Genomic DNA, 27,076 nt, shown 5'->3' with positions numbered 1-27,076 from the left:
CTACGGGGTGAGATCTTGCGTGGAGCCCCAGATCGAGGGAGATTATCAGTGGTCTTGTATGTCTTCCATTTCCTAATAATTGCTCCCACAGTTGATTTCTTCAAACCAAGCTGCTTACCTATTGCAGATTCAGTCTTCCCAGCCTGGTGCAGGTCTACAATTTTGTTTCTGGTGTCCTTTGACAGCTCTTTGGTCTTGGCCATAGTGGAGTTTGGAGTGTGACTGTTTGAGGTTGTGGACAGGTGTCTTTTATACTGATAACAACTTCAAACAGCTGCCATTAATACAGGTAACGAGTGGAGGACAGAGGAGCCTCTTAAAGAAGAAGTTACAGGTCTGTGAGAGCCAGAAATCTTGCTTGTTTATAGGTGACCAAATACTTATTTTCCAAATAAATTCATAAAAAATTCTACAATGTGATTTTCTGGATTTAAAAAAATCATATTGTCTGTCATAGTTGAAGTGTACCTATGATGAAAATTACAGGCCTCTCTCATCTGTTTAAGTGGGAGAACTTGCACTATTGGTGGCTGATACTTTTTTGCCCCACTGTATATCAACGAATTGGCGAGGGCACTAGAACAGTCTGCAGCACCCGGCCTCACCCTACTAGAATCTGAAGTCAAATGTCTACTGTTTGCTGATACTTCTGTCACCAACCAAGGAGGGCCTACAGCAGCACCTAGATAGATTCTGGACCCTGACAGACCTGGGCCCTGACAGTAAATCTCAGTAAGACCAAAATAATGGTGTTCCAGAAAAGGTCCAGTCACCAGGACCACAAATACAAATTCCATCTAGACAACGTTGCCATGTAGCAGTGGTTCCCAAACTGGGGTATGTACCCCCAGGGGTACGTACCACGCCGTCGGGGGTACGAGTGTGTGGTAGGAGTCTCTAGGGACCAGTAGTCTCTTCTAATGTTGTGGTTACTACCTGGTGTGGTAGGAGTCTAGAGACCAGTAGTCTCTTCTAATGTTGTGGTTACTACCTGGTGTGGTAGGAGTCTAGAGAGACCAGTAGTCTCTTCTAATGTTGTGGTTACTACCTAGTGTGGTAGGAGTCTAGAGAGACCAGTAGTCTCTTCTAATGTTGTGGTTACTACCTAGTGTGGTAGGAGTCTAGAGACCAGTAGTCTCTTCTAATGTTGTGGTTACTACCTGGTGTGGTAGGAGTCTAGAGAGACCAGTAGTCTCTTCTAATGTTGTGGTTACTACCTAGTGTGGTAGGAGTCTAGAGAGACCAGTAGTCTCTTCTAATGTTGTGGTTACTACCTAGTGTGGTAGGAGTCTAGAGAGACCAGTAGTCTCTTCTAATGTTGTGGTTACTACCTGGTGTGGTAGGAGTCTAGAGAGACCAGTAGTCTCTTCTAATGTTGTGGTTACTACCTGGTGTGGTAGGAGTCTAGAGACCAGTAGTCTCTTCTAATGTTGTGGTTACTACCTGGTGTGGTAGGAGTCTAGAGAGACCAGTAGTCTCTTCTAATGTTGTGGTTACTACCTGGTGTGGTAGGAGTCTAGAGAGACCAGTAGTCTCTTCTAATGTTGTGGTTACTACCTGGTGTGGTAGGAGTCTAGAGACCAGTAGTCTCTTCTAATGTTGTGGTTACTACCTGGTGTGGTAGGAGTCTAGAGACCAGTAGTCTCTTCTAATGTTGTGGTTACTACCTGGTGTGGTAGGAGTCTCCAGAGCCCAGCAGTCTCTTATAATGTTGTGGTTACTACCTGGTGTGGTAGGAGTCTCCAGAGCCCAGCAGTCTCTTGTTCTGGTTGTATCATGGTTATATCATGGTTGTGTTGTGGTTATATCATGGTTGTGTTGTGGTTATATCATGGTTGTGTTGTGGTTACTACCTGGTGTGGGTAGGCGTCTCCAGAGCCCAGCAGTCTCTTGTTCTGGTTGTATCATGGTTATATCATGGTTGTGTTGTGGTTATATCATGGTTGTGTTGTGGTTATATCATGGTTGTGTTGTGGTTATATCATGGTTGTGTTGTGGTTATATCATGGTTGTGTTGTGGTTATATCATGGTTGTGTTGTGGTTATATCATGGTTGTGTTGTGGGGCGGCAGGGTAGCCTAGTGGTTAGAGCGTTGGACTAGTAACCGGAAGGTTGCGAGTTCAAACCCCCGAGCTGACAAGGTACAAATCTGTCGTTCTGCCCCTGAACAGGCAGTTAACCCACTGTTCCCAGGCCGTCATTGAAAATAAGAATTTGTTCTTAACTGACTTGCCTGGCTAAATAAAGGTAAAATAAAAAATAAAAATATCATGGTTGTGTTGTGGTTATATCATGGTTGTGTTGTGGTTATATCATGGTTGTGTTGTGGTTATATCATGGTTGTGTTGTGGTTATATCATGGTTGTGTTGTGGTTATATCATGGTTGTGTTGTGGTTATATCATGGTTGTGTTGTGGTTATATCATGGCTGTGTTGTGGTTATATCATGGTTGTGTTGTGGTTATATCGTGGCTGTGTTGTGGTTATATCGTGGTTGTGTTGTGGTTATATCGTGGTTGTGTTGTGGTTAAATCGTGGTTATATCATGGTTGTATTATGGTTATATCATGGTTGAGTTGTGGTTATATCATGGTTGTGTTGTGGTTATATCATGGTTGTGTTGTGGTTATATCATGGTTGTGTTGTGGTTATATCATGGTTGTATTATGGTTATATCATGGTTGAGTTGTGGTTATATCATGGTTGTATTATGGTTGTATTATGGTTATATCATGGTTGTGTAGTGGTCATATTGTGGTTGTGTTGTGGTTATATCATGGTTGTATTATGGTTATATCATGGTTGAGTTGTGGTTATATCATGGTTGTGTTGTGGTTGTATTATAGTTATATCATGGTTGTGTTGTGGTTACTACCTGGTGTGGGTAGGCGTCTCCAGAGCCCAGTAGTCTCTTGTTCTGGTCAAACAGCATCCAGAGCTGAGAGTCAAACTCTGATTCATACAACTGGTCACACAGTACTGGACAGCTGGGGGTCACCTCTCCTGACTTAGGCTGGGGAGAGAGGTAGAGGTCAGACACACAGTACTGGAAAGCTGGGGGTCACCTCTCCTGACTTAGGCTGGGGAGAGAGGTAGAGAGGTCAGACACACAGTACTGGACAGCTGGGGAGAGGTAGAGAGGTAGATTGGTCAGACACACAGTACTGGACAGCTGGGGGTCATCTCTCCTGACTTAGGCTGGGGAGAGAGGTAGAGAGGTCAGACACACAGTACTGGACAGCTGGGGAGAGAGGTAGAGAGGTCAGACACACAGTACTGGACAGCTGGGGGTCACCTCTCCTGACTTAGGCTGGGGAGAGGTAGAGAGGTCACACACACAGTACTGGACAGCTGGGGAGAGAGGTAGAGAGGTCAGACACACAGTACTGGACAGCTGGGGAGAGAGGTAGAGAGGTAGAGAGGTCAGACACAGTACTGGACAGCTGGGGAGAGAGGTAGAGAGGTCAGACACACAGTACTGGACAGCTGGGGAGAGAGGTAGAGAGGTAGAGAGGTCAGACACAGTACTGGACAGCTGGGGAGAGAGGTAGAGAGGTCACACACACAGTACTGGACAGCTGGGGAGAGAGGTAGAGAGGTCAGACACACAGTACTGGACAGCTGGGGAGAGAGGTAGAGAGGTAGAGAGGTCAGACACAGTACTGGACAGCTGGGGAGAGAGGTAGAGAGGTCAGACACACAGTACTGGACAGCTGGGGAGAGAGGTAGAGAGGTAGAGAGGTCAGACACAGTACTGGACAGCTGGGGAGAGAGGTAGAGAGGTCACACACACAGTACTGGACAGCTGGGGAGAGAGGTAGAGAGGTCAGACACACAGTACTGGACAGCTGGGGAGAGAGGTAGAGAGGTAGAGAGGTCAGACACAGTACTGGACAGCTGGGGAGAGAGGTAGAGAGGTCAGACACACAGTACTGGACAGCTGGGGAGAGAGGTAGAGAGGTAGAGAGGTCAGACAGTACTGGACAGCTGGGGAGAGAGGTAGAGAGTTCAGACACACAGCACTGGACAGCTGGGGAGAGAGGTAGAGAGGTAGAGAGGTCAGACACAGTACTGGACAGCTGGGGAGAGAGGTAGAGAGGTCACACACACAGTACTGGACAGCTGGGGAGAGAGGTAGAGAGGTCAGACACACAGTACTGGACAGCTGGGGAGAGAGGTAGAGAGGTCAGACACAGTACTGGACAGCTGGGGAGAGAGGTAGAGAGGTCACACACACAGTACTGGACAGCTGGGGAGAGAGGTAGAGAGGTCACACACACAGTACTGGACAGCTGGGGAGAGAGGTAGAGAGGTCAGACACAGTACTGGACAGCTGGGGAGAGAGGTAGAGAGGTAGAGAGGTCAGACAGTACTGGACAGCTGGGGAGAGAGGTAGAGAGTTCAGACACACAGCACTGGACAGCTGGGGAGAGAGGTAGAGAGGTCAGACACAGTACTAGACAGCTGGGGAGAGAGGTAGAGAGGTCAGACACACAGTACTGGACAGCTGGGGAGAGAGGTAGAGAGGTAGAGAGGTCAGACACACAGTACTGGACAGCTGGGGAGAGAGGTCAGACACACAGCATTGGACAGCTGGGGAGAGAGGTAGAGAGGTAGAGAGGTCAGACACAGTACTAGACAGCTGGGGAGAGAGGTAGAGAGGTAGAGAGGTCACACACACCAAACAGAGGTGTATAATACAACTTAGACACTCTCACCTGGTGGAAGCTGTAGGTGAGGATGATTTCGTAGAGTTGTCTGTTGTTGGGGAGGACATCTCTGTGACCCAGGGCCTTGATCTTAGAACTCAGAGGTCTGGAAGGAAACAGACAGTTAGATGGGATGCTTGGGGGTAGATGCTGTGGGTTAGACTCTGTACACTGAGACGATCTGTCAGGACTAGATGGGATGCTTGGGGATAGATGCTGTGGGTTAGACTCTGTACACTGAGACGATCTGTCAGGACTAGATGGGATGCTTGGGGATAGATGCTGTGGGTTAGACTCTGTAGACTGAGACGATCTGTCAGGACTAGATGGGATGCTTGGGGATAGATGCTGTGGGTTAGACTCTGTACACTGAGACGATCTGTCAGGACTAGATGGGATGCTTGGGGATAGATGCTGTGGGTTAGACTCTGTACACTGAGACGATCTGTCAGGACTAGATGGGATGCTTGGGGATAGATGCTGTGGGTTAGACTCTGTACACTGAGACGATCTGTCAGGACTAGATGGGATGCTTGGGGATAGATGCTGTGGGTTAGACTCTGTACACTGAGACGATCTGTCAGGACTAGATGGGATGCTTGGGGATAGATGCTGTGGGTTAGACTCTGTAGACTGAGACGATCTGTCAGGACTAGATGGGATGCTTGGGGATAGATGCTGTGGGTTAGACTCTGTACACTGAGACGATCTGTCAGGACTAGATGGGATGCTCGGGGATAGATGCTGTGGGTTAGACTCTGTAGACTGAGACGATCTGTCAGGACTAGATGGGATGCTTTGGGATAGATGCTGTGGGTTAGACTCTGTACACTGAGACGATCTGTCAGGACTAGATGGGATGTTTCCTTCTGAGAGGATGGAGACGGAGAAGCTGAGAGTTTCCTTCTGAGAGGATGGAGACGGAGAAGCTGAGAGTTTCCTTCTGAGAGGATGGAGACGGAGAAGCTGAGAGTTTCCTTCTGAGAGGATGGAGACGGAGAAGCTGAGAGTTTCCATATGAGAGGATGGAGACGGAGAAGCTGAGAGTTTCCATCTGAGAGGATGGAGACGGAGACGCTGAGAGTTTCCTTCTGAGAGGATGGAGAAACTGAGAGTTTCCTCCTGAGAGGATGGAGACGGAGAAACTGAGAGTTTCCTCACAAAAACGAACACGTTTGAACACAGAAGTTAATCGCGAAGCTGACCAGATTAGTGACTAATGTAACCCGGTATATATATCAGACTGTAGGTGGTGGGTAGAGGGGTAGGTAGGGGGTTGTATTTGGAGACATATGTCCCAGTGTGGCTGCACACAGATCTTCAGAGTGACCCTGGGAGAAACGTGTGGGTGTGTGTATCTCTTTAGTTTTGTACCTGAGTGGCTGGACCCAAGTCTTCAGGGTGATGCTGGGAGAAACGTCCTCGTACCTCAGGGGAGAGGACACCTCAAAACTAGTCACGCCGTCTGATGCATGCTGGGTGAGACAAAATCATGAGTCAGAAAAGGAAAATACTTTTGGTCGTAAAACTGGTCCCACAACACAGAGGAGTGTGTTCCTGCTGTGGTATAGTTTTGTTTTCAGACCCCTTGACCTTTTTCCATATTTTGTTACATTACAGCCTTATTCTAACATGATTAAACTAGCTCCAACAGTGCAGTAGTAATACTGCAGATAAGACAAGGTGATTTAGGCCTTTCTAGATTTAGGTATTGTGACGTCATTATGGGGTATTGTGATGTCATCATGGGGTATTGTGATGTCATCATGGGGTATTGTGATGTCATCATGGGGTATTGTGTGTAGATTGAGGGAAAACAATTATAGGTGGTGTGTAGAGAGAGGTGAGGTGAGGTGTAGAGGTGAGGTGAGGGTGTGTAGAGGTGAGGTGGCGTCTAGAGGTGAGGTGGTATCTAGAGGTGGTATATACTAACTATGTGTAGAGATGAGGGGAGGTGTATATACTCACTATGTGTAGAGGTGAGGTGGTATCTAGAGGTGGTATATACTAACTATGTGTAGAGGTGACGGTGAGGTGGTGTGTAGAGGTGAGGTGGTGTGTAGACGTGAGGTGAGGGTGAGGTGGTGTGTAGAGGTGAGGTGGTGTGTAGACGTGAGGTGAGGGTGAGGTGGTGTGTAGAGGTGAGGTGGTGTGTAGAGGTGAGGTGGTGTGTAGACGTGAGGTGAGGGTGAGGTGGTGTGTAGAGGTGAGGTGGTGTGTAGAGGTGAGGTGGTGTGTAGAGGTGAGGTGGTGTGTAGAGGTGAGGTGGTGTGTATACACTCACTATGTGTAGAGGTGAGGGTGAGGTGGTGTGTAGAGGTGAGGTGGTGTGTAGAGGTGAGGTGGTGTGTAGAGGTGAAGTGGTGTGTAGAGGTGAGGTGGTGTGTAGAGGTGAGGTGAGGTGGTGTGTAGAGGTGAGGTGGTGTGTAGAGGTGAGGTGAGGTGTATATACTCACTATGTGTAGAGGTGAGGTTGAGGTGGTGTGTAGAGGTGAGGTGAGGTGTATATACTCACTATGTGTAGAGGTGAGGGTGAGGTGGTGTGTAGAGGTGAGGTGGTGTGTAGAGGTGAGGTGGTGTGTATATACTCACTATGTGTAGAGGTGAGAGTGAGGTGGTGTGTAGAGGTGAGGTGGTGTGTAGAGGTGAGGTGGTGTGTATATACTCACTATGTGTAGAGGTGAGGTGGTGTGTAGAGGTGAGGTGGTGTGTAGAGGTGAGGTGAGGTGTATATACTCACTATGTGTAGAGGTGAGGGTGAGATGGTGTGTAGAGGTGAGGTGGTGTGTAGAGGTGAGGTGTATATACTCACTATGTGTAGAGGTGACGGTGAGATGGTGTGTAGAGGTGAGATGGTGTGTAGAGGTGAGGTGGTGTGTAGAGGTGAGATGAGGTGTATATACTCACTATGTGTAGAGGTGAGATGGTGTGTAGAGGTGAGATGGTGTGTAGAGGTGAGGTGGTGTGTAGAGGTGAGGTGTATATACTCACTAGGTGTAGAGGTGACGGTGAGGTGGTGTGTAGAGGTGAGATGGTGTGTAGAGGTGAGGTGGTGTGTAGAGGTGAGGTGTATATACTCACTAGGTGTAGAGGTGACGGTGAGGTGGTGTGTAGAGGTGAGATGGTGTGTAGAGGTGAGGTGGTGTGTAGAGGTGAGATGAGGTGTATATACTCACTATGTGTAGAGGTGAGATGGTGTGTAGAGGTGAGATGGTGTGTAGAGGTGAGGTGGTGTGTAGAGGTGAGGTGTATATACTCACTAGGTGTAGAGGTGACGGTGAGGTGGTGTGTAGAGGTGAGATGGTGTGTAGAGGTGAGGTGGTGTGTAGAGGTGAGATGAGGTGTATATACTCACTATGTGTAGAGGTGAGGTTGAGGTGGTGCGTAGAGGTGAGGTGAGGTGTATATACTCACTATGTGTAGAGGTGAGGGTGAGGTGGTGTGTAGAGGTGAGGTGAGGTGTATATACTCACTATGTGTAGAGGTGAGGTTGAGGTGGTGTGTAGAGGTGAGGTGAGGTGTATATACTCACTATGTGTAGAGGTGACGGTGAGGTGGTGTGTAGAGGTGAGGTGGTGTGTAGAGGTGAGGTGTATATACTCACTATGTGTAGAGGTGAGGGTGAGGTGGTGTGTAGAGGTGAGGTGGTGTGTAGAGGTGAGGTGGTGTGTATATACTCACTATGTGTAGAGGTGAGGGTGAGGTGGTGTGTAGAGGTGAGGTGAGGTGTATATACTCACTATGTGTAGAGGTGAGGGTGAGGTGGTGTGTAGAGTTGAGGTGAGGTGTATATACTCACTATGTGTAGAGGTGAGGGTGAGGTGGTGTGTAGAGGTGAGGGTGAGGTGGTGTGTAGAGGTGAGGGGGTGTGTAGAGGTAACGGTGAGGTGGTGTGTAGAGGTGAGATGGTGTGTAGAGGTGAGGTGAGGTGTATATACTCACTATGTGTAGAGGTGAGGGTGAGGTGGTGTGTAGAGGTGAGGTGAGGTGTATATACTCACTATGTGTAGAGGTGAGGGTGAGGTGGTGTGTAGAGGTGAGGGTGAGGTGGTGTGTAGAGGTGAGGGGGTGTGTAGAGGTAACGGTGAGGTGGTGTGTAGAGGTGAGATGGTGTGTAGAGGTGAGGTGAGGTGTATATACTCACTATGTGTAGAGGTGAGGGTGAGGTGGTGTGTAGAGGTGAGGGTGAGGTGGTGTGTAGAGGTGAGGGGGTGTGTAGAGGTGACGGTGAGGTGGTGTGTAGAGGTGAGGTGGTGTGTAGAGGTGAGGTGAGGTGTATATACTCACTATGTGTAGAGGTGAGGGTGAGGTGGTGTGTAGAGGTGAGGTGGTGTGTAGAGGTGAGGTGAGGTGTATATACTCACTATGTGTAGAGGTGAGGGTGAGATGGTGTGTAGAGGTGAGGGGGTGTGTAGAGGTGACGGTGAGGGGGTGTGTAGAGGTGACGGTGAGGTGGTGTGTAGAGGTGAGGTGGTGTGTAGAGGTGAGGTGAGGTGTATATACTCACTATGTGTAGAGGTGAGGGTGAGGTGGTCAGGCCGTGGAAGGAGATGCTGTAGTCAACGGTGACGTCACCAAGGCTGGCCCACCACCGGGCGACACATAACTCTACTGTCCTCCCTGACTAGAGAGAGACACTCAGTCAAAACAGCATCACATAACTCTACTGTCCTCCCCGACTAGAGAGGAGACACTCAGTCAAAACAGCATCACAGAGACACATAACTCTACTGTCCTCCCTGACTAGAGAGGAGAGACACTCAGTCAAAACAGCATCACATAACTCTACTGTCCTCCCTGACTAGAGAGGAGAGACACTCAGTCAAAACAGCATCACAGAGACACATAACTCTACTGTCCTCCCTGACTAGAGGAGAGACACTCAGTCAAAACAGCATCACATAACTCTACTGTCCTCCCTGACTAGAGAGGAGAGACACTCAGTCAAAACAGCATCACAGAGACACATAACTCTACTGTCCTCCCTGACTAGAGAGGAGAGACACTCAGTCAAAACAGCATCACAGAGACACATAACTCTACTGTCCTCCCTGACTAGAGAGGAGAGACACTCAGTCAAAACAGCATCACATAACTCTACTGTCCTCCCCGACTAGAGAGGAGAGACACTCAGTCAAAACAGCATCACATAACTCTACTGTCCTCCCTGACTAGAGAGGAGAGACACTCAGTCAAAACAGCATCACATAACTCTACTGTCCTCCCTGACTAGAGAGGAGAGACACTCAGTCAAAACAGCATCACATAACTCTACTGTCCTCCCCGACTAGAGAGGAGACACTCAGTCAAAACAGCATCACAGAGACACACAACTCTACTGTCCTCCCTGACTAGAGAGGAGAGACACTCGGTCAAAACAGCATCACATAACTCTACTGTCCTCCCTGACTAGAGAGGAGAGACACTCAGTCAAAACAGCATCACAGAGACACATAACTCTACTGTCCTCCCTGACTAGAGAGGATAGACACTCAGTCAAAACAGCATCACAGAGACACATAACTCTACTGTCCTCCCTGACTAGAGAGGAGAGACACTCAGTCAAAACAGCATCACATAACTCTACTGTCCTCCCCGACTAGAGAGGAGAGACACTCAGTCAAAACAGCATCACATAACTCTACTGTCCTCCCTGACTAGAGAGGAGAGACACTCAGTCAAAACAGCATCACATAACTCTACTGTCCTCCCCGACTAGAGAGGAGAGACACTCAGTCAAAACAGCATCACATAACTCTACTGTCCTCCCTGACTAGAGAGGAGAGACACTCAGTCAAAACAGCATCACATAACTCTACTGTCCTCCCCGACTAGAGAGGAGAGACACTCAGTCAAAACAGCATCACAGAGACCACCTGGATATATTGTGTTTGTTTCATAGGGATGATCCCATTTAGTCCACTGGTCTATTGTTTCATAGGGATGATCCCAATTAGTCCCCTGGTCTATTGTTTCCTAGGACTGATCCCATTTAGTCCCCTGGTCTATTGTTTACTAGGGCTGATACCATTTAGTCCCCTGGTCTATTGTTTCCTAGGGCTGGTCCCATTTAGTCCCCTGGTCTATTGTTTCCTAGGGCTGATCCCATTTAGTCCACTGGTCTATTGTTCACTAGGGCTGATCCCATTTAGTCCACTGGTCTATTGTTCACTAGGGCTGATCCCATTTAGTCCCCTGGTCTATTGTTTCCTAGGGATGATCCCATTTAGTCCCCTGGTCTATTGTTTCCTAGGGCTGATCCCATTTAGTCCACTGGTCTATTGTTTCCTAGGGCTGATCCCATTTAGTCCCCTGGTCTATTGTTTACTAGGGCTGATCCCATTTAGTCCCCTGGTCTATTGTTTCCTAGGGCTAATCCCATTTAGTCCCCTGGTCTATTGTTTCCTAGGGCTGATCCCATTTAGTCCCCTGGTCATTTGATTGGTCGATAGGCTGTTGGTCGACCGAGATCTTTTTAGTCGATCAGACGCCTCTCTGATTCACGCCTGTCTCAGTAGAGTCTGATTGGACTAATCCATTATAGAGGCCTGTCTCAGTGGACTAATCCATTGTAGAGGCCTGTCTGAGTGGACTAATCCATTGTAGAGGCCTGTCTGAGTGGACTAATCCATTGTAGAGGCCTGTCTGATTGGACTAATCCATTGTAGAGGCCTGTCTGAGTGGACTAATCCATTGTAGAGGCCTGTCTGAGTGGACTAATCCATTGTAGAGGCCTGTCTGAGTGGACTAATCCATTATAGAGGCCTGTCTGAGTGGACTAATCCTTTGCGGAGGCCTGTCTCAGTGGACTAATCCATTGTAGAGGCCTGTCTCAGTGGACTAATCCATTGTAGAGGCCTGTCTGAGAGGACTAATCCATTGTAGAGGCCTGTCTGAGTGGACTAATCCATTGTAGAGGCCTGTCTCAGTGGACTAATCCATTGTAGAGGCCTGTCTGAGTGGACTAATCCATTATAGAGGCCTGTCTCAGTGGACTAATCCATTGTAGAGGCCTGTCTCAGTGGACTAATCCATTGTAGAGGCCTGTCTCAGTGGACTAATCCATTGTAGAGGCCTGTCTCAGTGGACTAATCCATTGTAGAGGCCTGTCTGAGCGGACTAATCCATTGTAGAGGCCTGTCTGAGTGGACTAATCCTTTGTAGAGGCCTGTCTGAGAGGACTAATCCATTATAGAGGCCTGTCTGATTGGACTAATCCATTGTAGAGGCCTGTCTCAGTGGACTAATCCATTGTAGAGGCCTGTCTCAGTGGACTAATCCATTGTAGAGGCCTGTCTGAGTGGACTAATCCATTATAGAGGCCTGTCTGAGTGGACTAATCCATTGTAGAGGCCTGTCTGAGTGGACTAATCCATTGTAGAGACCTGTCTGAGTGGACTAAACCATTATAGAGGCCTGTCTGAGTGGACTAATCCATTGCAGGGGCCTGTCTCAGTGGACTAATCCATTGTAGAGGCCTGTCTGAGTGGACTAATCCATCCTGACCCTGATTACACATAGAAGTCGGTCTATAGACTACCTGGCCCTAATTAAACATAGAAGTAGGTCTATAGGCTACCTGATTACACATAGAAGTAGACCTATAGACTACCTGGCCTGATTACACATAGAAGTAGACCTACAGACTACCTGATTACACATAGAAGTAGACCTATAGACTACCTGGCCTGATTACACATAGAAGTAGACCTATAGACTACCTGGCCTGATTACACATAGAAGTAGACCTACAGACTACCTGGCCTGATTACACATAGAAGTAGACCTATAGACTACCTGATGACACATAGAAGTAGACCTATAGACTACCTGATTACACATAGAAGTAGACCTATAGACTACCTGATGACACATAGAAGTAGACCTATAGACTACCTGATGACACATAGAAGTAGACCTATAGACTACCTGATTACACATAGAAGTAGACCTATAGACTACCTGACTACCCCTCATCCCTGGTGTAAATTAGACCTCTCTGATTACTACTCATCCCTGGTGTAAATTAGACCTACCTGATTACCGCTCATCCCTGGTGTAAATTAGACCTCCCTGATTACTGCTCATCCCTGGTGTAAATTAGACCTACCTGATTACTGCTCATCCCTGGTGTAAATTAGACCTACCTGATTACCGCTCATCCCTGGTGTAAATTAGACCTACCTGATTACCGCTCATCCCTGGTGTAAATTAGACCTACCTGATTACTGCTCATCCCTGGTGTAAATTAGACCTACCTGATTACTGCTCATCCCTGGTGTAAATTAGACCTACCTGATTACTGCTCATCCCTGGTGTAAATTAGACCTCCCTGATTACCGCTCATCCCTGGTGTAAATTAGACCTACCTGATTACTGCTCATCCCTGGTGTAAATTAGACCTACCTGATTACTGCTCATCCCTGGTGTAAATTAGACCTACCTGATTACTGCTCATCCCTGGTGTAAATTAGACCTACCTGATTACTGCTCATCCCTGGTGTAAATTAGACCTACCTGATTACTGCTCATCCCTGGTGTAAATTAGACCTAGCTGATTACTGCTCATCCCTGGTGTAAATTAGACCTACCTGACTACAGTTGTGTGTCTGAAGATCAATGGCCCAAAGTGTGAGACTAAGTTAATAGTTGATACAATGTTTCTAGTTCCTTGCAGACAGGCCATGTGTAGACAATGTGATTTATAGGATAGTTACAGTATGTTTATCAGGTTAGTAGTTGATACAATGTGATTTATAGGATAGTTATGTTTATCAGGTTAGTCGTTGATACAATGTGATTTATAGGATAGTTATTTTTAAATCAGGTTATTTTCTATCTGTGGGCTGGTTTTTATTTGTTGGTTTCATGTCGGCTGTTTTTACATAGTTGGTAATGGGAATAGAAGTTACTTTTCAGGTTTGTATCATTTTCATTTAGATTTGATGAACCACATGACATTAATTTTGAGATACGAAGACGTTATTATAAATTAAAATGAAACTATTACATGAAAATCATATCGCAGATCAGTAGAAACGGTAACTTGGCACTCCACATGGAAAAGGCTGCCGACCGCTGGTGTAGCCAGTTACCGGTAACTACGGGAGCCTGACGGTAACTACGGGAGCCTGACGGTAACTTCCGGAGTGTACCGGTAACTTCCGGAGCGTACCGGTAACTTCCGGAGCGTACCGGTAACTTCCGGAGCGTACCGGTAACTTCCGGAGCGTACCGGTAACTTCCGGAGCGTACCGGTAACTTCCGGAGCGTACCAGTAACTTCCGGAGCGTACCGGTAGCAGGAGGAGGGGCAGGGAACAAGTTATTTTCTCCTATATTGATCTCTGGCTCCCTCTTTAGTAATTTGTGTGTCTTCAGTTTTAATGGCAGTGCTTAAAGCATCAGACAGGCTCAGTAGCCTACAGTACCAGGTACTGTACCTACAGCTGATTCCATTCAAACAGGATGTTCTTAGAAATTGAAAAAAAAACTAGTTTTAACATTTCTACCAATCGATTGGTCGAAAGAACAGACGACTCGGTCGACCAAAACAAAACATGTTTTTAGTCGGGGACAGCTCTATTGTTTACACACATATTGTTGACTGCTTCTTATGAAATATATACTGGGATTGACTGACTGGTTGACTGACTGGTTGACTGACTGACTGACTGACTGGTTGACTGACTGACTGACTGACTGACTGACTGAGTGACTGACTGACTGTTTGATTGACTGATTGAGTGAGTGAGTGAGTGAGTGAGTGAGTGAGTGAGTGACTGACTGACTGATTGACTGATTGCTTGACTAACTGACTGACTGACTGATTGATTGACTGACTGATTGATTGAGTGCGAGTCAGTACCAGGACAGGGAAAGCTTCAGTCAGGGAGCTCTTCTCCAGCAGAGAGGAGAACTTGACTGATTGATTGAGTGACTGATTGATTGAGTGACTGATTGATTGAGTGAGAGTCAGTACCAGGACAGGGAAAGCTTCAGTCAGGGAGCTCTTCTCCAGCAGAGAGGAGAACTTGTAGAACTCGTTGGCTCTGTAAGCTCTCTGCTTCACCAGGTGGACCGCATGGAGGACAAACTTAGAGGACACGTCCCCACTCTGAGACGTCAATGTTATCTCTGGAGGGGGGAGGAGAGAGACGGAGAGGGGGGAGAGATGGAGAGAGGGGGGAGAGAGAGGGAGAGGGGGGAGAGAGGGGGAGGGGGGGAGGGAGAGAGAGAGAGAGAGAAAGAGATAGAGAGAGAGAGATGGAGAGGGGAGGGGAGGGAGAGAGAGAGAGATGGAGAGGGGGGAGAGATGGGGAGGGGGGGGGGGAGGGGGAGGAGAGAGACGGAGAGGGGGGAGAGATGGAGAGGGGGAGGGGAGAGAGAGAGAGATGGAGAGGGGGGAGAGATGGAGGAGAGAGAGATGGAGAGGGGGGAGAGAGAGGGAGAGGGGGGAGAGAGAGATGGGGAGGGGGAGAGAGAGATGGAGAGGGGGGAGAGAGGGGGGGAGAGAGAGATGGAGAGGAGAGAGAGAGGGGGGGGTAGAGAGAGAGATGGAGAGGGGAGAGAGAGAGGGGGGGTAGAGAGAGAGGGGGGGTAGAGAGAGAGATGGAGAGGGGGAGAGAGAGAGAGGGGGGTAGAGAGAGAGGGGGGGGTAGAGAGAGAGATGGAGAGGGGGAGAGAGAGAGGGGGGGGGGGTAGAGAGCAATTGAGAGGGGGGAGAGAGAGGGGGGTAGAGAGAGATGGAGAGGGGGAGAGAGAAAGAGAGAGAGAGGGGGAGAGAGAGAGAGAGAGAGAGAGAGAGAAAGGGGGAGAGAGAGAGGGGGGGGGCAAAAGAGGTGAGATACATTTGACAAATCTTTCTTTTGGGTGCGATACGGATAATATTACCCATTATATAAATCACACACACACAGACACACACACACACACACACACGCACCTGCCCAGGAGGCTCCCCGTGGAACCGTGATGAAGTGTCGTCGAATCTGTCCTGGTCTGAAGTGGACATCTGTGAACAGAACCTCCTGACTGTGGCCCTCAGGAACTCTACAGAGAGACAGGGGACATCTGTGAACAGAACCTCCTGACTGTGGCCCTCAGGAACTCTACAGAGAGACAGGGGACATCTGTGAACAGAACCTCCTGACTGTGGCCCTCAGGAACTCTACAGAGAGACAGGGGACATACCGTACTCAGGACAACACAATACCATTCACTAGACTAGAGCAGAGAGACAGGGGACATACCGTACTCAGGACAACACCATTCACTAGGCTTGAGCAGAGACACAGGGGACATACCGTACTCAGGACAACACAACACCATTCACTAGGCTTGGGGCGGTATGCAGATTGTCAAACTGACCGTGTACCATACCGGGATATCCGGTAATACCGGCATTAAACACAAGGGGGCATTTTCAAATCCCATTGGAGTTTCTGTAGCCTGAAGGTTAGCAATGCTAACAAGTACATGTAAAATCCCATTGGAGTTTCTGTAGCCTGAAGGTTAGCAATGCTAACAAGTACATGTAAAATCCCATTTAGGAAGAAGCTAAACACGTAGCTAGATAGCTAACTAGCTACTGAACTCAACACATTTTAAACAGTTCCACTTTAATAGTTGTAAGATATCTAGCTGGTAAAAACATTTAGTTGTGCATGACCATCCCGTAAATTAGATCACCTGACGCGTTCTGTACAACAGTGACAGGTCACCGGTCTCCGGTCTCCGGTCGTCGTGCGTTTTTAAAAACCAAAACACAACCGGTTCATAATGTAACATCATGGTGAAATGCAGAACGGAAAACGCTTATCGCCTAAAGTTATTGAGCCGAGTTGACTGCAGGTCATTTACTCCGAAAAGTAGATCCAAAATATCAACGCTTAGAGAAACATCTACAATATAAATATAGTTTCAACAGGTATTGTAAAACCACGTCGTTTCCTGATACCCCCCAGGTACATCTGGGATACCGCCCAAACCTACCAATCACTCCTAAACAAACAACGGGCACACACAGAACTATTGAAACCACGTCGTTTCCTGATACCCCCCAGGTACATCTGGGATACCGCCCAAACCTACCAATCACTCCTAAACAAACAACGGGCACACACACAGAACTATTGAAACCACGTCGTTTCCTGATACCCCCCCAGGTACATCCGGGATACCGCCCAAACCTACCAATCACTCCTAAACAAACAACGGGCACACACAGAACTATTGAAACCACGTCGTTTCCTGATACCCCCCCGGTACATCTGGGATACCGCCCAAACCTACCAATCACTCCTAAACAAACAACGGGCACACACAGAACTATTGAAACCACGTCGTTTCCTGATACCCCCCAGGTACATCTGGGATACCGCCCAAACCTACCAATCACTCCTAAACAAACAACGGGCACACACAGAACTATTGAAACCACGTCGTTTCCTGATACCCCCCAGGTACATCTGGGATACCGCCCAAACCTACCAATCACTCACTCCTAAACAAACAACGGGCACACACAGAACTATTGATTGTGTTGTACAGAAGTATTGATTGTGTTGTACAGAAGTATTGATTGTGTTGTACAGAAGTATTGATTGTGTTGAACAGAAGTATTGATTGTGTTGTATAGAAGTATTGATTGTGTTGTACAGAAGTATTGATTGTATAGAAGTATTGATTGTATAGAAGTATTGATTGTATAGAAGTATTGATTGTATAGAAGTATTGATTGTATAGAAGTATTGATTGTATAGAAGTATTGATTGTGTTGTACAGAAGTATTGATTGTATAGAAGTATTGATTGTGTTGAACAGAAGTATTGATTGTATAGAAGTATTGATTGTGTTGTACAGAAGTATTGATTGTGTTGTACAGAAGTATTGATTGTGTTGAACAGAAGTATTGATTGTATAGAAGTATTGATTGTGTTGTACAGAAGTATTGATTGTGTTGTACAGAAGTATTGATTGTGTTGTACAGAAGTATTGATTGTGTTGAACAGAAGTATTGATTGTGTTGTACAGAAGTATTGATTGTGTTGTACAGAAGTATTGATTGTGTTGAACAGAAGTATTGATTGTGTTGTACAGAAGTATTGATTGTGTTGTACAGAAGTATTGATTGTGTTGAACAGAAGTATTGATTGTGTTGAACAGAAGTATTGATTGTGTTGTACAGAAGTATTGATTGTGTTGAACAGAAGTATTGATTGTGTTGTACAGAAGCCGTGGTCTTACTTGGTGGGGATGATTACCGTTATGGGGACTCTGAACAGAGGGCCAGAGCTGGGGGACGCGGTGTCATAACCACACACCTGAAACACAACAGGTCCAATACTGGATTAAATGCTGGACATCCTCCTCTCTCTCTCTCTCTTCCTGAAACAGGTTCAATACTGGACATCCTCTCTCTCTCTCTCTTCCTGAAACAGGTTCAATACTGGATTAAATACTGGACATCCTCCTCTCTCTCTCTCTCTCTTCCTGAAACAGGTTCAATACTGGACATCCTCCTCTCTCTCTCTCTCTTTCTGAAACAGGTTCAATACTGGACATCCTCCTCTCTCTCTCTCTCTTCCTGAAACAGGTTCAATACTGGACATCCTCCTCTCTCTCTCTCTCTTCCTGAAACAGGTTCAATACTGGATTAAATACTGGACATCCTCCTCTCTCTCTCTTCCTGAAACAGGTTCAATACTGGATTAAATACTGGACATCCTCCTCTCTCTCTCTCTTCCTGAAACAGGTTCAATACTGTATTAAATACTGGACATCCTCCTCTCTCTCTCTCTCTTCCTGAAACAGGTTCAATACTGGACATCCTCCCCTCTCTCTCTCTTCCTGAAACAGGTTCAATACTGGACATCCTCCTCTCTCTCTCTCTCTTCCTGAAACAGGTTCAATACTGGATTAAATACTGGACATCCTCCTCTCTCTCTCTCTCTCTCTTCCTGAAACAGGTTCAATACTGGACATCCTCCTCTCTCTCTCTCTTCCTGAAACAGGTTCAATACTGGACATCCTCCCCTCTCTCTCTCTTCCTGAAACAGGTTCAATACTGGACATCCTCCTCTCTCTCTCTCTCTTCCTGAAACAGGTTCAATACTGGATTAAATACTGGACATCCTCCTCTCTCTCTCTCTCTCTTCCTGAAACAGGTTCAATACTGGACATCCTCCTCTCTCTCTCTCTCTCTTCCTGAAACAGGTCCAATACTGGACATCCACCTCTCTCTCTCTCTTCCTGAAACAGGTTCAATACTGTATTAAATACTGGACATCCTCCTCTCTCTCTCTCTTTCTTCCTGAAACAGGTTCAATAGTGGATTAAATACTGGACATCCTCCTCTCTCTCTCTCTTCCTGAAACAGGTTCAATACTGGATTAAATACTGGACATCCTCCTCTCTCTCTCTTCCTGAAACAGGTCCAATACTGGATTAAATACTGGACATCCTCCTCCCTCTCTCTCTCTCTTCCTGAAACATGTTCAATACTGGACATCCTCCTCTCTCTCTCTCTCTCTTCCTGAAACAGGTTCAATACTGGACATCCTCCTCTCTCTCTCTCTCTTCCTGAAACAGGTTCAATACTGGACATCCTCCCCTCTCTCTCTCTTCCTGAAACAGGTTCAATACTGGACATCTTCCTCTCTCTCTCTCTCTTCCTGAAACAGGTTCAATACTGGATTAAATACTGGACATCCTCCTCTCTCTCTCTCTTCCTGAAACAGGTTCAATAGTGGGTTAAATACTGGACATCCTCCTCTCTCTCTCTCTTCCTGAAACAGGTTCAATACTGGATTAAATACTGGACATCCTCCTCCCTCTCTCTCTTCCTGCAACAGGTTCAATACTGGACATCCTCCTCTCTCTCTCTCTTCCTGAAACAGGTTCAATACTGGACATCCTCCTCTCTCTCTCTCTTCCTGAAACAGGTTCAATACTGGACATCCTCCTCTCTCTCTCTCTGTTCCTGAAACAGGTTCAATACTGGATTAAATACTGGACATCCTCCTCCCTCTCTCTCTCTCTTCCTGAAACAGGTTCAATACTGGACATCCTTCTCTCTCTCTCTCTCTTCCTGAAACAGGTTCAAAACTGGACATCCTCCTCTCTCTCTTCCTGAAACAGGTTCAAAACTGGACATCCTCCTCTCTCTCTCTTCCTGAAACAGGTTCAATACTGGATTAAATACAGGACAAACTCTCTCTCTCTCTTCCTGAAACAGGTTCAATACTGGATTAAATACTGGACAACCTCTCTCTCTCTCTCTTCCTGAAACAGGTTCAATACTGGACATCCTCCTCTCTCTCTCTTCCTGAAACAGGTTCAATACTGGATTAAATACAGGACAAACTCTCTCTCTCTCTCTCTCTCTCTTCCTGAAACAGGTTCAATACTGGATTAAATACTGGACAACCTCTCTCTCTCTCTCTTCCTGAAACAGGTTCAATACTGGACATCCTCCTCTCTCTCCTCTCCGTACCTCAGTATAAACCAGTCCTTCTCTCTTCTCTCCGTACCTCAGTATAATGCAGTCCCTCTCTCTCTCCTCTTCATACCTCAGTATAAACCAGTCCCCTCTCTCTCCTCTCCGTACCTCAGTATAAACCAGTCCCTCTCTCTCCTCTCCGTACCTCAGTATAATGCAGTCCCTCTCTCTCTCCTCTTCATACCTCAGTATAAACCAGTCCCCTCTCTCTCCTCTCCGTACCTCAGTATAAACCAGTTCCCCTCTCTTTCCTCTCTGTACCTCAGTATAATGCAGTCCCTCTCTCTCCTCTCCATACCTCAGTATAATGCAGTCCCTCTCTCTCTCCTCTTCATACCTCAGTATAAACCAGTCTCTCTCTCCTCTCCGTACCTCAGTATAATGCAGTCCCTCCCTCTCTCTCTCCTCTCCGTACCTCAGTATAAACCAGTCCCTCTCGCTCTCTCTCCTCTCCGTACCTCAGTATACTGCATTCCCTCTCTCTCCTCTCCGTACCTCAGTATAATGCAGTCCCTCTCTCTCTCCTCTTCATACCTCAGTATAAACCAGTCTCTCTCTCCTCTCCGTACCTCAGTATAATGCAGTCCCTCCCTCTTTCTCTCCTCTCCGTACCTCAGTATAAACCAGTCCCTCTCTCTCTCCTCTCCGTACCTCAGTATAAACCAGTCCCTCTCCCTCTCCTCTCCGTACCTCAGTATAATGCAGTCCCTCTCTCTCCTCTCCGTACCTCAGTATAATGCAGTCCCTCTCTCTCTCCTCTTCATACCTCAGTATAATGCAGTCCCTCTCTCTCCTCTCCGTACCTCAGTATAATACAGTCCCTCTCTCTCTCCTCTCCGTACCTTAGTATAAACCAGTCTCTCTCTCCTCTCCGTACCTCAGTATGAACCAGTCTCTCTCTCCTCTCCGTACCTCAGTATAAACCAGTCCCTCTCTCTCCTCTCCGTACCTCAGTATAATGCAGTCTCTCTCTCCTCTCCGTACCTCAGTATAAACCAGTCCCTCTCTCTCCTCTCCGTACCTCAGTATAATGCAGTCCCTCTCTCTCTCCTCTCCGTACCTTAGTATAAACCAGTCTCTCTCTCCTCTCCGTACCTCAGTATAAACCAGTCTCTCTCTCCTCTCCGTACCTCAGTATGAACCAGTCTCTCTCTCCTCTCCGTACCTCAGTATAAACCAGTCTCTCTCTCCTCTCCGTACCTCAGTATAAACCAGTCCCTCTCTCCTCTCCGTACCTCAGTATAAACCAGTCCCTCTCTCTCTCCTCTCCGTACCTCAGTATAAACCAGTCCCTCTCTCCTCTCCGTACCTCAGTATAAACCAGTCTCTCTCTCTCCTCTCCGTACCTCAGTATAAACCAGTCTCTCTCTCCTCTCCGTACCTCAGTATAAACCAGTCCCTCTCTCTCCTCTCCGTACCTCAGTATAAACCAGTTCCTCTCTCCTCTCCGTACCTCAGTATAAACCAGTCCCTCTCTCTCTCTCCTCTCCGTACCTCAGTATAAACCAGTTCCTCTCTCCTCTCCGTACCTCAGTATAAACCAGTCCCTCTCTCTCTCTCTCCTCTCCGTACCTCAGTATAATGCAGTCCCTCTCGGAGCCCCAGGGGATCGACTCTGACGTTGACATGACGACACTGGTTCATGAGCTCCAGGTGGGAGGGACACTGCACCCAGGAGGCGGAGCATGTCAGGGCCAGGTGCAGTTGCAGAGAAATACGCTCCGTGTTCTCTGTCAAACAGGAAGTAGAATGGACCAATTAATAGAACTAAAGAGGACAGACCAATCACCAATCATGCAGTGTGTGTGTGTGTCTGTGTAATACCGGTATTTTCGGGGAAAACGGGTTCGATGCCGACCCCGTGGTCGGAGGGGGACAGGACCTGGTTGGGGTCTCGGAGGTAGATGCCTCGCTGCGTTCCCACGGTAACAGTGAAGCCCAGGTTAGCGGTGGGGAGAGAGGCATGCTGGGTCAGGTAGTCTACAGCTCTGTCCACCTGTAAAAAGCACAGAGAAACCAGTTCAATTCCACAGAGACACCAGTTCTCCACTATACAGTAGACACCAGTTCTCCACTATACAGTAGACACCAGTTCTCCACTATACAGTAGACACCAGTTCTCCACTATACAGTAGACACCAGTTCTCCACTATACAGTAGACACCAGTTCTCCACTATACAGTAGACACCAGTTCTCCACTATACAGTAGACACCAGTTCTCCACTATACAGTAGACACCAGTTCTCCACTATACAGTAGACACCAGTTCTCCACTATACAGTAGACACCAGTTCTCCACTATACAGTAGACACCAGTTCTCCACTATACAGTAGACACCAGTTCTCCACTATACAGTAGACACCAGTTCTCCACTATACAGTAGACACCAGTTCTCCACTATACAGTAGACACCAGTTCTCCACTATACAGTAGACACCAGTTCTCCACTATACAGTAGACACCAGTTCTCCACTATACAGTAGACACCAGTTCTCCACTATACAGTAGACACCAGTTCTCCACTATACAGTAGACACCAGTTCTCCACTATACAGTAGACACCAGTTCTCCACTATACAGTAGACACCAGTTCTCCACTATACAGTAGACACCAGTTCTCCACTATACAGTAGACACCAGTTCTCCACTATACAGTAGACACCAGTTCTCCACTATACAGTAGACACCAGTTCTCCACTATACAGTAGACACCAGTTCTCCACTATACAGTAGACACCAGTTCTCCACTATACAGTAGACACCAGTTCTCCACTATACAGTAGACACCAGTTCTCCACTATACAGTAGACACCAGTTCTCCACTATACAGTAGACACCAGTTCTCCACTATACAGTAGACACCAGTTCTCCACTATACAGTAGACACCAGTTCTCCACTATACAGTAGACACCAGTTCTCCACTATACAGTAGACACCAGTTCTCCACTATACAGTAGACACCAGTTCTCCACTATACAGTAGACACCAGTTCTCCACTATACAGTAGACACCAGTTCTCCACTATACAGTAGACACCAGTTCTCCACTATACAGTAGACACCAGTTCTCCACTATACAGTAGACACCAGTTCTCCACTATACAGTAGACACCAGTTCTCCACTATACAGTAGACACCAGTTCTCCACTATACAGTAGACACCAGTTCTCCACTATACAGTAGACACCAGTTCTCCACTATACAGTAGACACCAGTTCTCCACTATACAGTAGACACCAGTTCTCCACTATACAGTAGACACCAGTTCTCCACTATACAGTAGACACCAGTTCTCCACTATACAGTAGACACCAGTTCTCCACTATACAGTAGACACCAGTTCTCCACTATACAGTAGACACCAGTTCTCCACTATACAGTAGACACCAGTTCTCCACTATACAGTAGACACCAGTTCTCCACTATACAGTAGACACCAGTTCTCCACTATACAGTAGACACCAGTTCTCCACTATACAGTAGACACCAGTTCTCCACTATACAGTAGACACCAGTTCTCCACTATACAGTAGACACCAGTTCTCCACTATACAGTAGACACCAGTTCTCCACTATACAGTAGACACCAGTTCTCCACTATACAGTAGACACCAGTTCTCCACTATACAGTAGACACCAGTTCTCCACTATACAGTAGACACCAGTTCTCCACTATACAGTAGACACCAGTTCTCCACTATACAGTAGACACCAGTTCTCCACTATACAGTAGACACCAGTTCTCCACTATACAGTAGACACCAGTTCTCCACTATACAGTAGACACCAGTTCTCCACTATACAGTAGACACCAGTTCTCCACTATACAGTAGACACCAGTTCTCCACTATACAGTAGACACCAGTTCTCCACTATACAGTAGACACCAGTTCTCCACTATACAGTAGACACCAGTTCTCCACTATACAGTAGACACCAGTTCTCCACTATACAGTAGACACCAGTTCTCCACTATACAGTAGACACCAGTTCTCCACTATACAGTAGACACCAGTTCTCCACTATACAGTAGACACCAGTTCTCCACTATACAGTAGACACCAGTTCTCCACTATACAGTAGACACCAGTTCTCCACTATACAGTAGACACCAGTTCTCCACTATACAGTAGACACCAGTTCTCCACTATACAGTAGACACCAGTTCTCCACTATACAGTAGACACCAGTTCTCCACTATACAGTAGACACCAGTTCTCCACTATACAGTAGACACTAGTTCTCCACTATACAGTAGACACTAGTTCTCCACTATACAGTAGACACCAGTTCTCCACTATACAGTAGACACCAGTTCTCCACTATACAGTAGACACCAGTTCTCCACTATACAGTAGACACCAGTTCTCCACTATACAGTAGACACCAGTTCTCCACTATACAGTAGACACCAGTTCTCCACTATACAGTAGACACCAGTTCTCCACTATACAGTAGACACCAGTTCTCCACTATACAGTAGACACCAGTTCTCCACTATACAGTAGACACCAGTTCTCCACTATACAGTAGACACCAGTTCTCCACTATACAGTAGACACCAGTTCTCCACTATACAGTAGACACTAGTTCTCCACTATACAGTAGACACCAGTTCTCCACTATACAGTAGACACCAGTTCTCCACTATACAGTAGACACCAGTTCTCCACTATACAGTAGACACCAGTTCTCCACTATACAGTAGACACCAGTTCTCCACTATACAGTAGACACCAGTTCTCCACTATACAGTAGACACCAGTTCTCCACTATACAGTAGACACCAGTTCTCCACTATACAGTAGACACCAGTTCTCCACTATACAGTAGACACCAGTTCTCCACTATACAGTAGACACCAGTTCTCCACTATACAGTAGACACCAGTTCTCCACTATACAGTAGACACCAGTTCTCCACTATACAGTAGACACCAGTTCTCCACTATACAGTAGACACTAGTTCTCCACTATACAGTAGACACTAGTTCTCCACTATACAGTAGACACTAGTTCTCCACTATACAGTAGACACTAGTTCTCCACTATACAGTAGACACTAGTTCTCCACTATACAGTAGACACTAGTTCTCCACTATACAGTAGACACTAGTTCTCCACTATACAGTAGACACTAGTTCTCCACTATACAGTAGACACTAGTTCTCCACTATACAGTAGACACTAGTTCTCCACTATACAGTAGACACTAGTTCTCCACTATACAGTAGACACTAGTTCTCCACTATACAGTAGACACCAGTTCTCCACTATACAGTAGACACTAGTTCTCCACTATACAGTAGACGCTAGTTCTCCACTATACAGTAGACACTAGAACTTCCTGTCCAACTTCCTGTCCAACACAGGGGAGTCTTGCCTGTATGATTCCGTGTCCCTGTGCGAACACCTCGATGTCATCGACCTTCAGAGCCGTGTTCTCCAGAGCTCTCCTCACCGCAGAGACCGATGGACGGATACCGTTCTGCTTCAGACCTGCAGCGCACACACACACACACCCCCATTAACACACACACACACACACACATTAAACCCCCCCCCCCCCCCCCATTATAACACACACACACACACACACATTAAACCCCCCCCCCCCCCATTATAACACACACACACACCCCATTATAACACACACACACTATAACACACCCCCATTATAACACACACACACACACACACACATTAACCCCCCCCCACTATAACACACACACACACAGACATTAAAACACCACCCCCCCCACCCCCATTATAACACACACACACAAAAACCCACACTCTCACACACACACACTTAAACCCCCCCCCCCATTTAAACACACACAAACCCCCATTAACACCCACACACCCACCTGACAGCACCAGGGCGATCCCTCCACAGGCGTTGGGGGACGACATGGAGGTACCATTCATCAGCTGGGTTCCTCTGAGAGTCCAGTTGGGTACGGAGGCGATGGCCCCCCCCGGAGCGGTGATACTGACTCCCAGGGCCCCGTCGGTACTGGGGCCCCGAGACGACCAGGTGTACTGGTTCGGAGGAAGCTTCTCTCTCAGAGAATACTCTGCAACCATCATGTCTGGAGTCACATACGCCCCCACGCCTGGAAGAGGAGACCAACGGGCTAGAGGTCAATCACACACACGCCCCCACGCCTGGAAGAGGAGACCAACGGGGTAAAACACACACACGCCCCCACGCCTGGAAGAGGAGACCAACGGGGTAAAACACACATACGCCCCCACGCCTGGAAGAGGAGACCAACGGGGTAGAGGTCAAACACACATACGCCCCCACGCCTGGAAGAGGAGACCAACGGGGTAGAGGTCAAACACACACACGCCCCCACGCCTGGAAGAGGAGACCAACGGGGTAGAGGTCAAACACACACACGCCCCCACGCCTGGAAGAGGAGACCAACGGGGTAGAGGTCAAACACACACACGCCCCCACGCCTGGAAGAGGAGACCAACGGGGTAGAGGTCAAACACACACACGCCCCCACGCCTGGAAGAGGAGACCAACGGGGTAGAGGTCAAACACACACACGCCCCCACGCCTGGAAGAGGAGACCAACGGGGTCAAACACACACACGCCCCCACGCCTGGAAGAGGAGACCAACGGGGTAAAACACACACACGCCCCCACGCCTGGAAGAGGAGACCAACGGGGTAGAGGTCAAACACACACACGCCCCCACGCCTGGAAGAGGAGACCAACGGGGTAGAGGTCAAACACACACACGCCCCCACGCCTGGAAGAGGAGACCAACGGGGTAGAGGTCAAACACACACACGCCCCCACGCCTGGAAGAGGAGACCAACGGGGTAGAGGTCAAACACACACA

At 47.5% G+C, this 27,076-nt stretch overlaps 2 protein-coding genes across 3 annotated transcripts in view; one reads left to right on the top strand and one right to left on the bottom strand.

Moving 5' to 3' along the window:
* LOC139372956 (general transcription factor II-I repeat domain-containing protein 2-like) overlaps positions 1-27,076 on the top strand; it is a 979,173-nt gene that overhangs the window by 54,300 nt on the left and 897,797 nt on the right. The window lies entirely within an intron of this gene.
* The window catches only part of LOC139372952 (tripeptidyl-peptidase 2-like), a 64,792-nt gene that overhangs the window by 13,662 nt on the left and 24,054 nt on the right, over positions 1-27,076 (bottom strand). For both annotated transcript variants that reach the window (XM_071112845.1, XM_071112844.1), the window contains exons 10-20: positions 26,083-26,331; positions 25,596-25,711; positions 22,036-22,207; positions 21,784-21,941; positions 17,958-18,034; positions 15,655-15,761; positions 14,692-14,846; positions 9,218-9,334; positions 6,085-6,185; positions 4,720-4,816; positions 2,877-3,014 (exon numbers count right to left, since the gene is read on the bottom strand). In XM_071112845.1, coding sequence (XP_070968946.1) covers positions 2,877-3,014; positions 4,720-4,816; positions 6,085-6,185; positions 9,218-9,334; positions 14,692-14,846; positions 15,655-15,761; positions 17,958-18,034; positions 21,784-21,941; positions 22,036-22,207; positions 25,596-25,711; positions 26,083-26,331 — 1,487 coding nt within the window. The remainder of the gene's footprint in view (positions 1-2,876; positions 3,015-4,719; positions 4,817-6,084; positions 6,186-9,217; positions 9,335-14,691; positions 14,847-15,654; positions 15,762-17,957; positions 18,035-21,783; positions 21,942-22,035; positions 22,208-25,595; positions 25,712-26,082; positions 26,332-27,076) is intronic.

The sequence above is a fragment of the Oncorhynchus clarkii genome, chromosome 18 (genome assembly GCF_045791955.1).
Source record: "Oncorhynchus clarkii lewisi isolate Uvic-CL-2024 chromosome 18, UVic_Ocla_1.0, whole genome shotgun sequence".
Classification (NCBI taxonomy): Eukaryota; Metazoa; Chordata; class Actinopteri; order Salmoniformes; family Salmonidae; genus Oncorhynchus; species Oncorhynchus clarkii.
The sequence above is the reverse complement of the archived record's forward strand: the minus strand, read 5'-3'. Positions and strand labels throughout refer to the sequence as shown.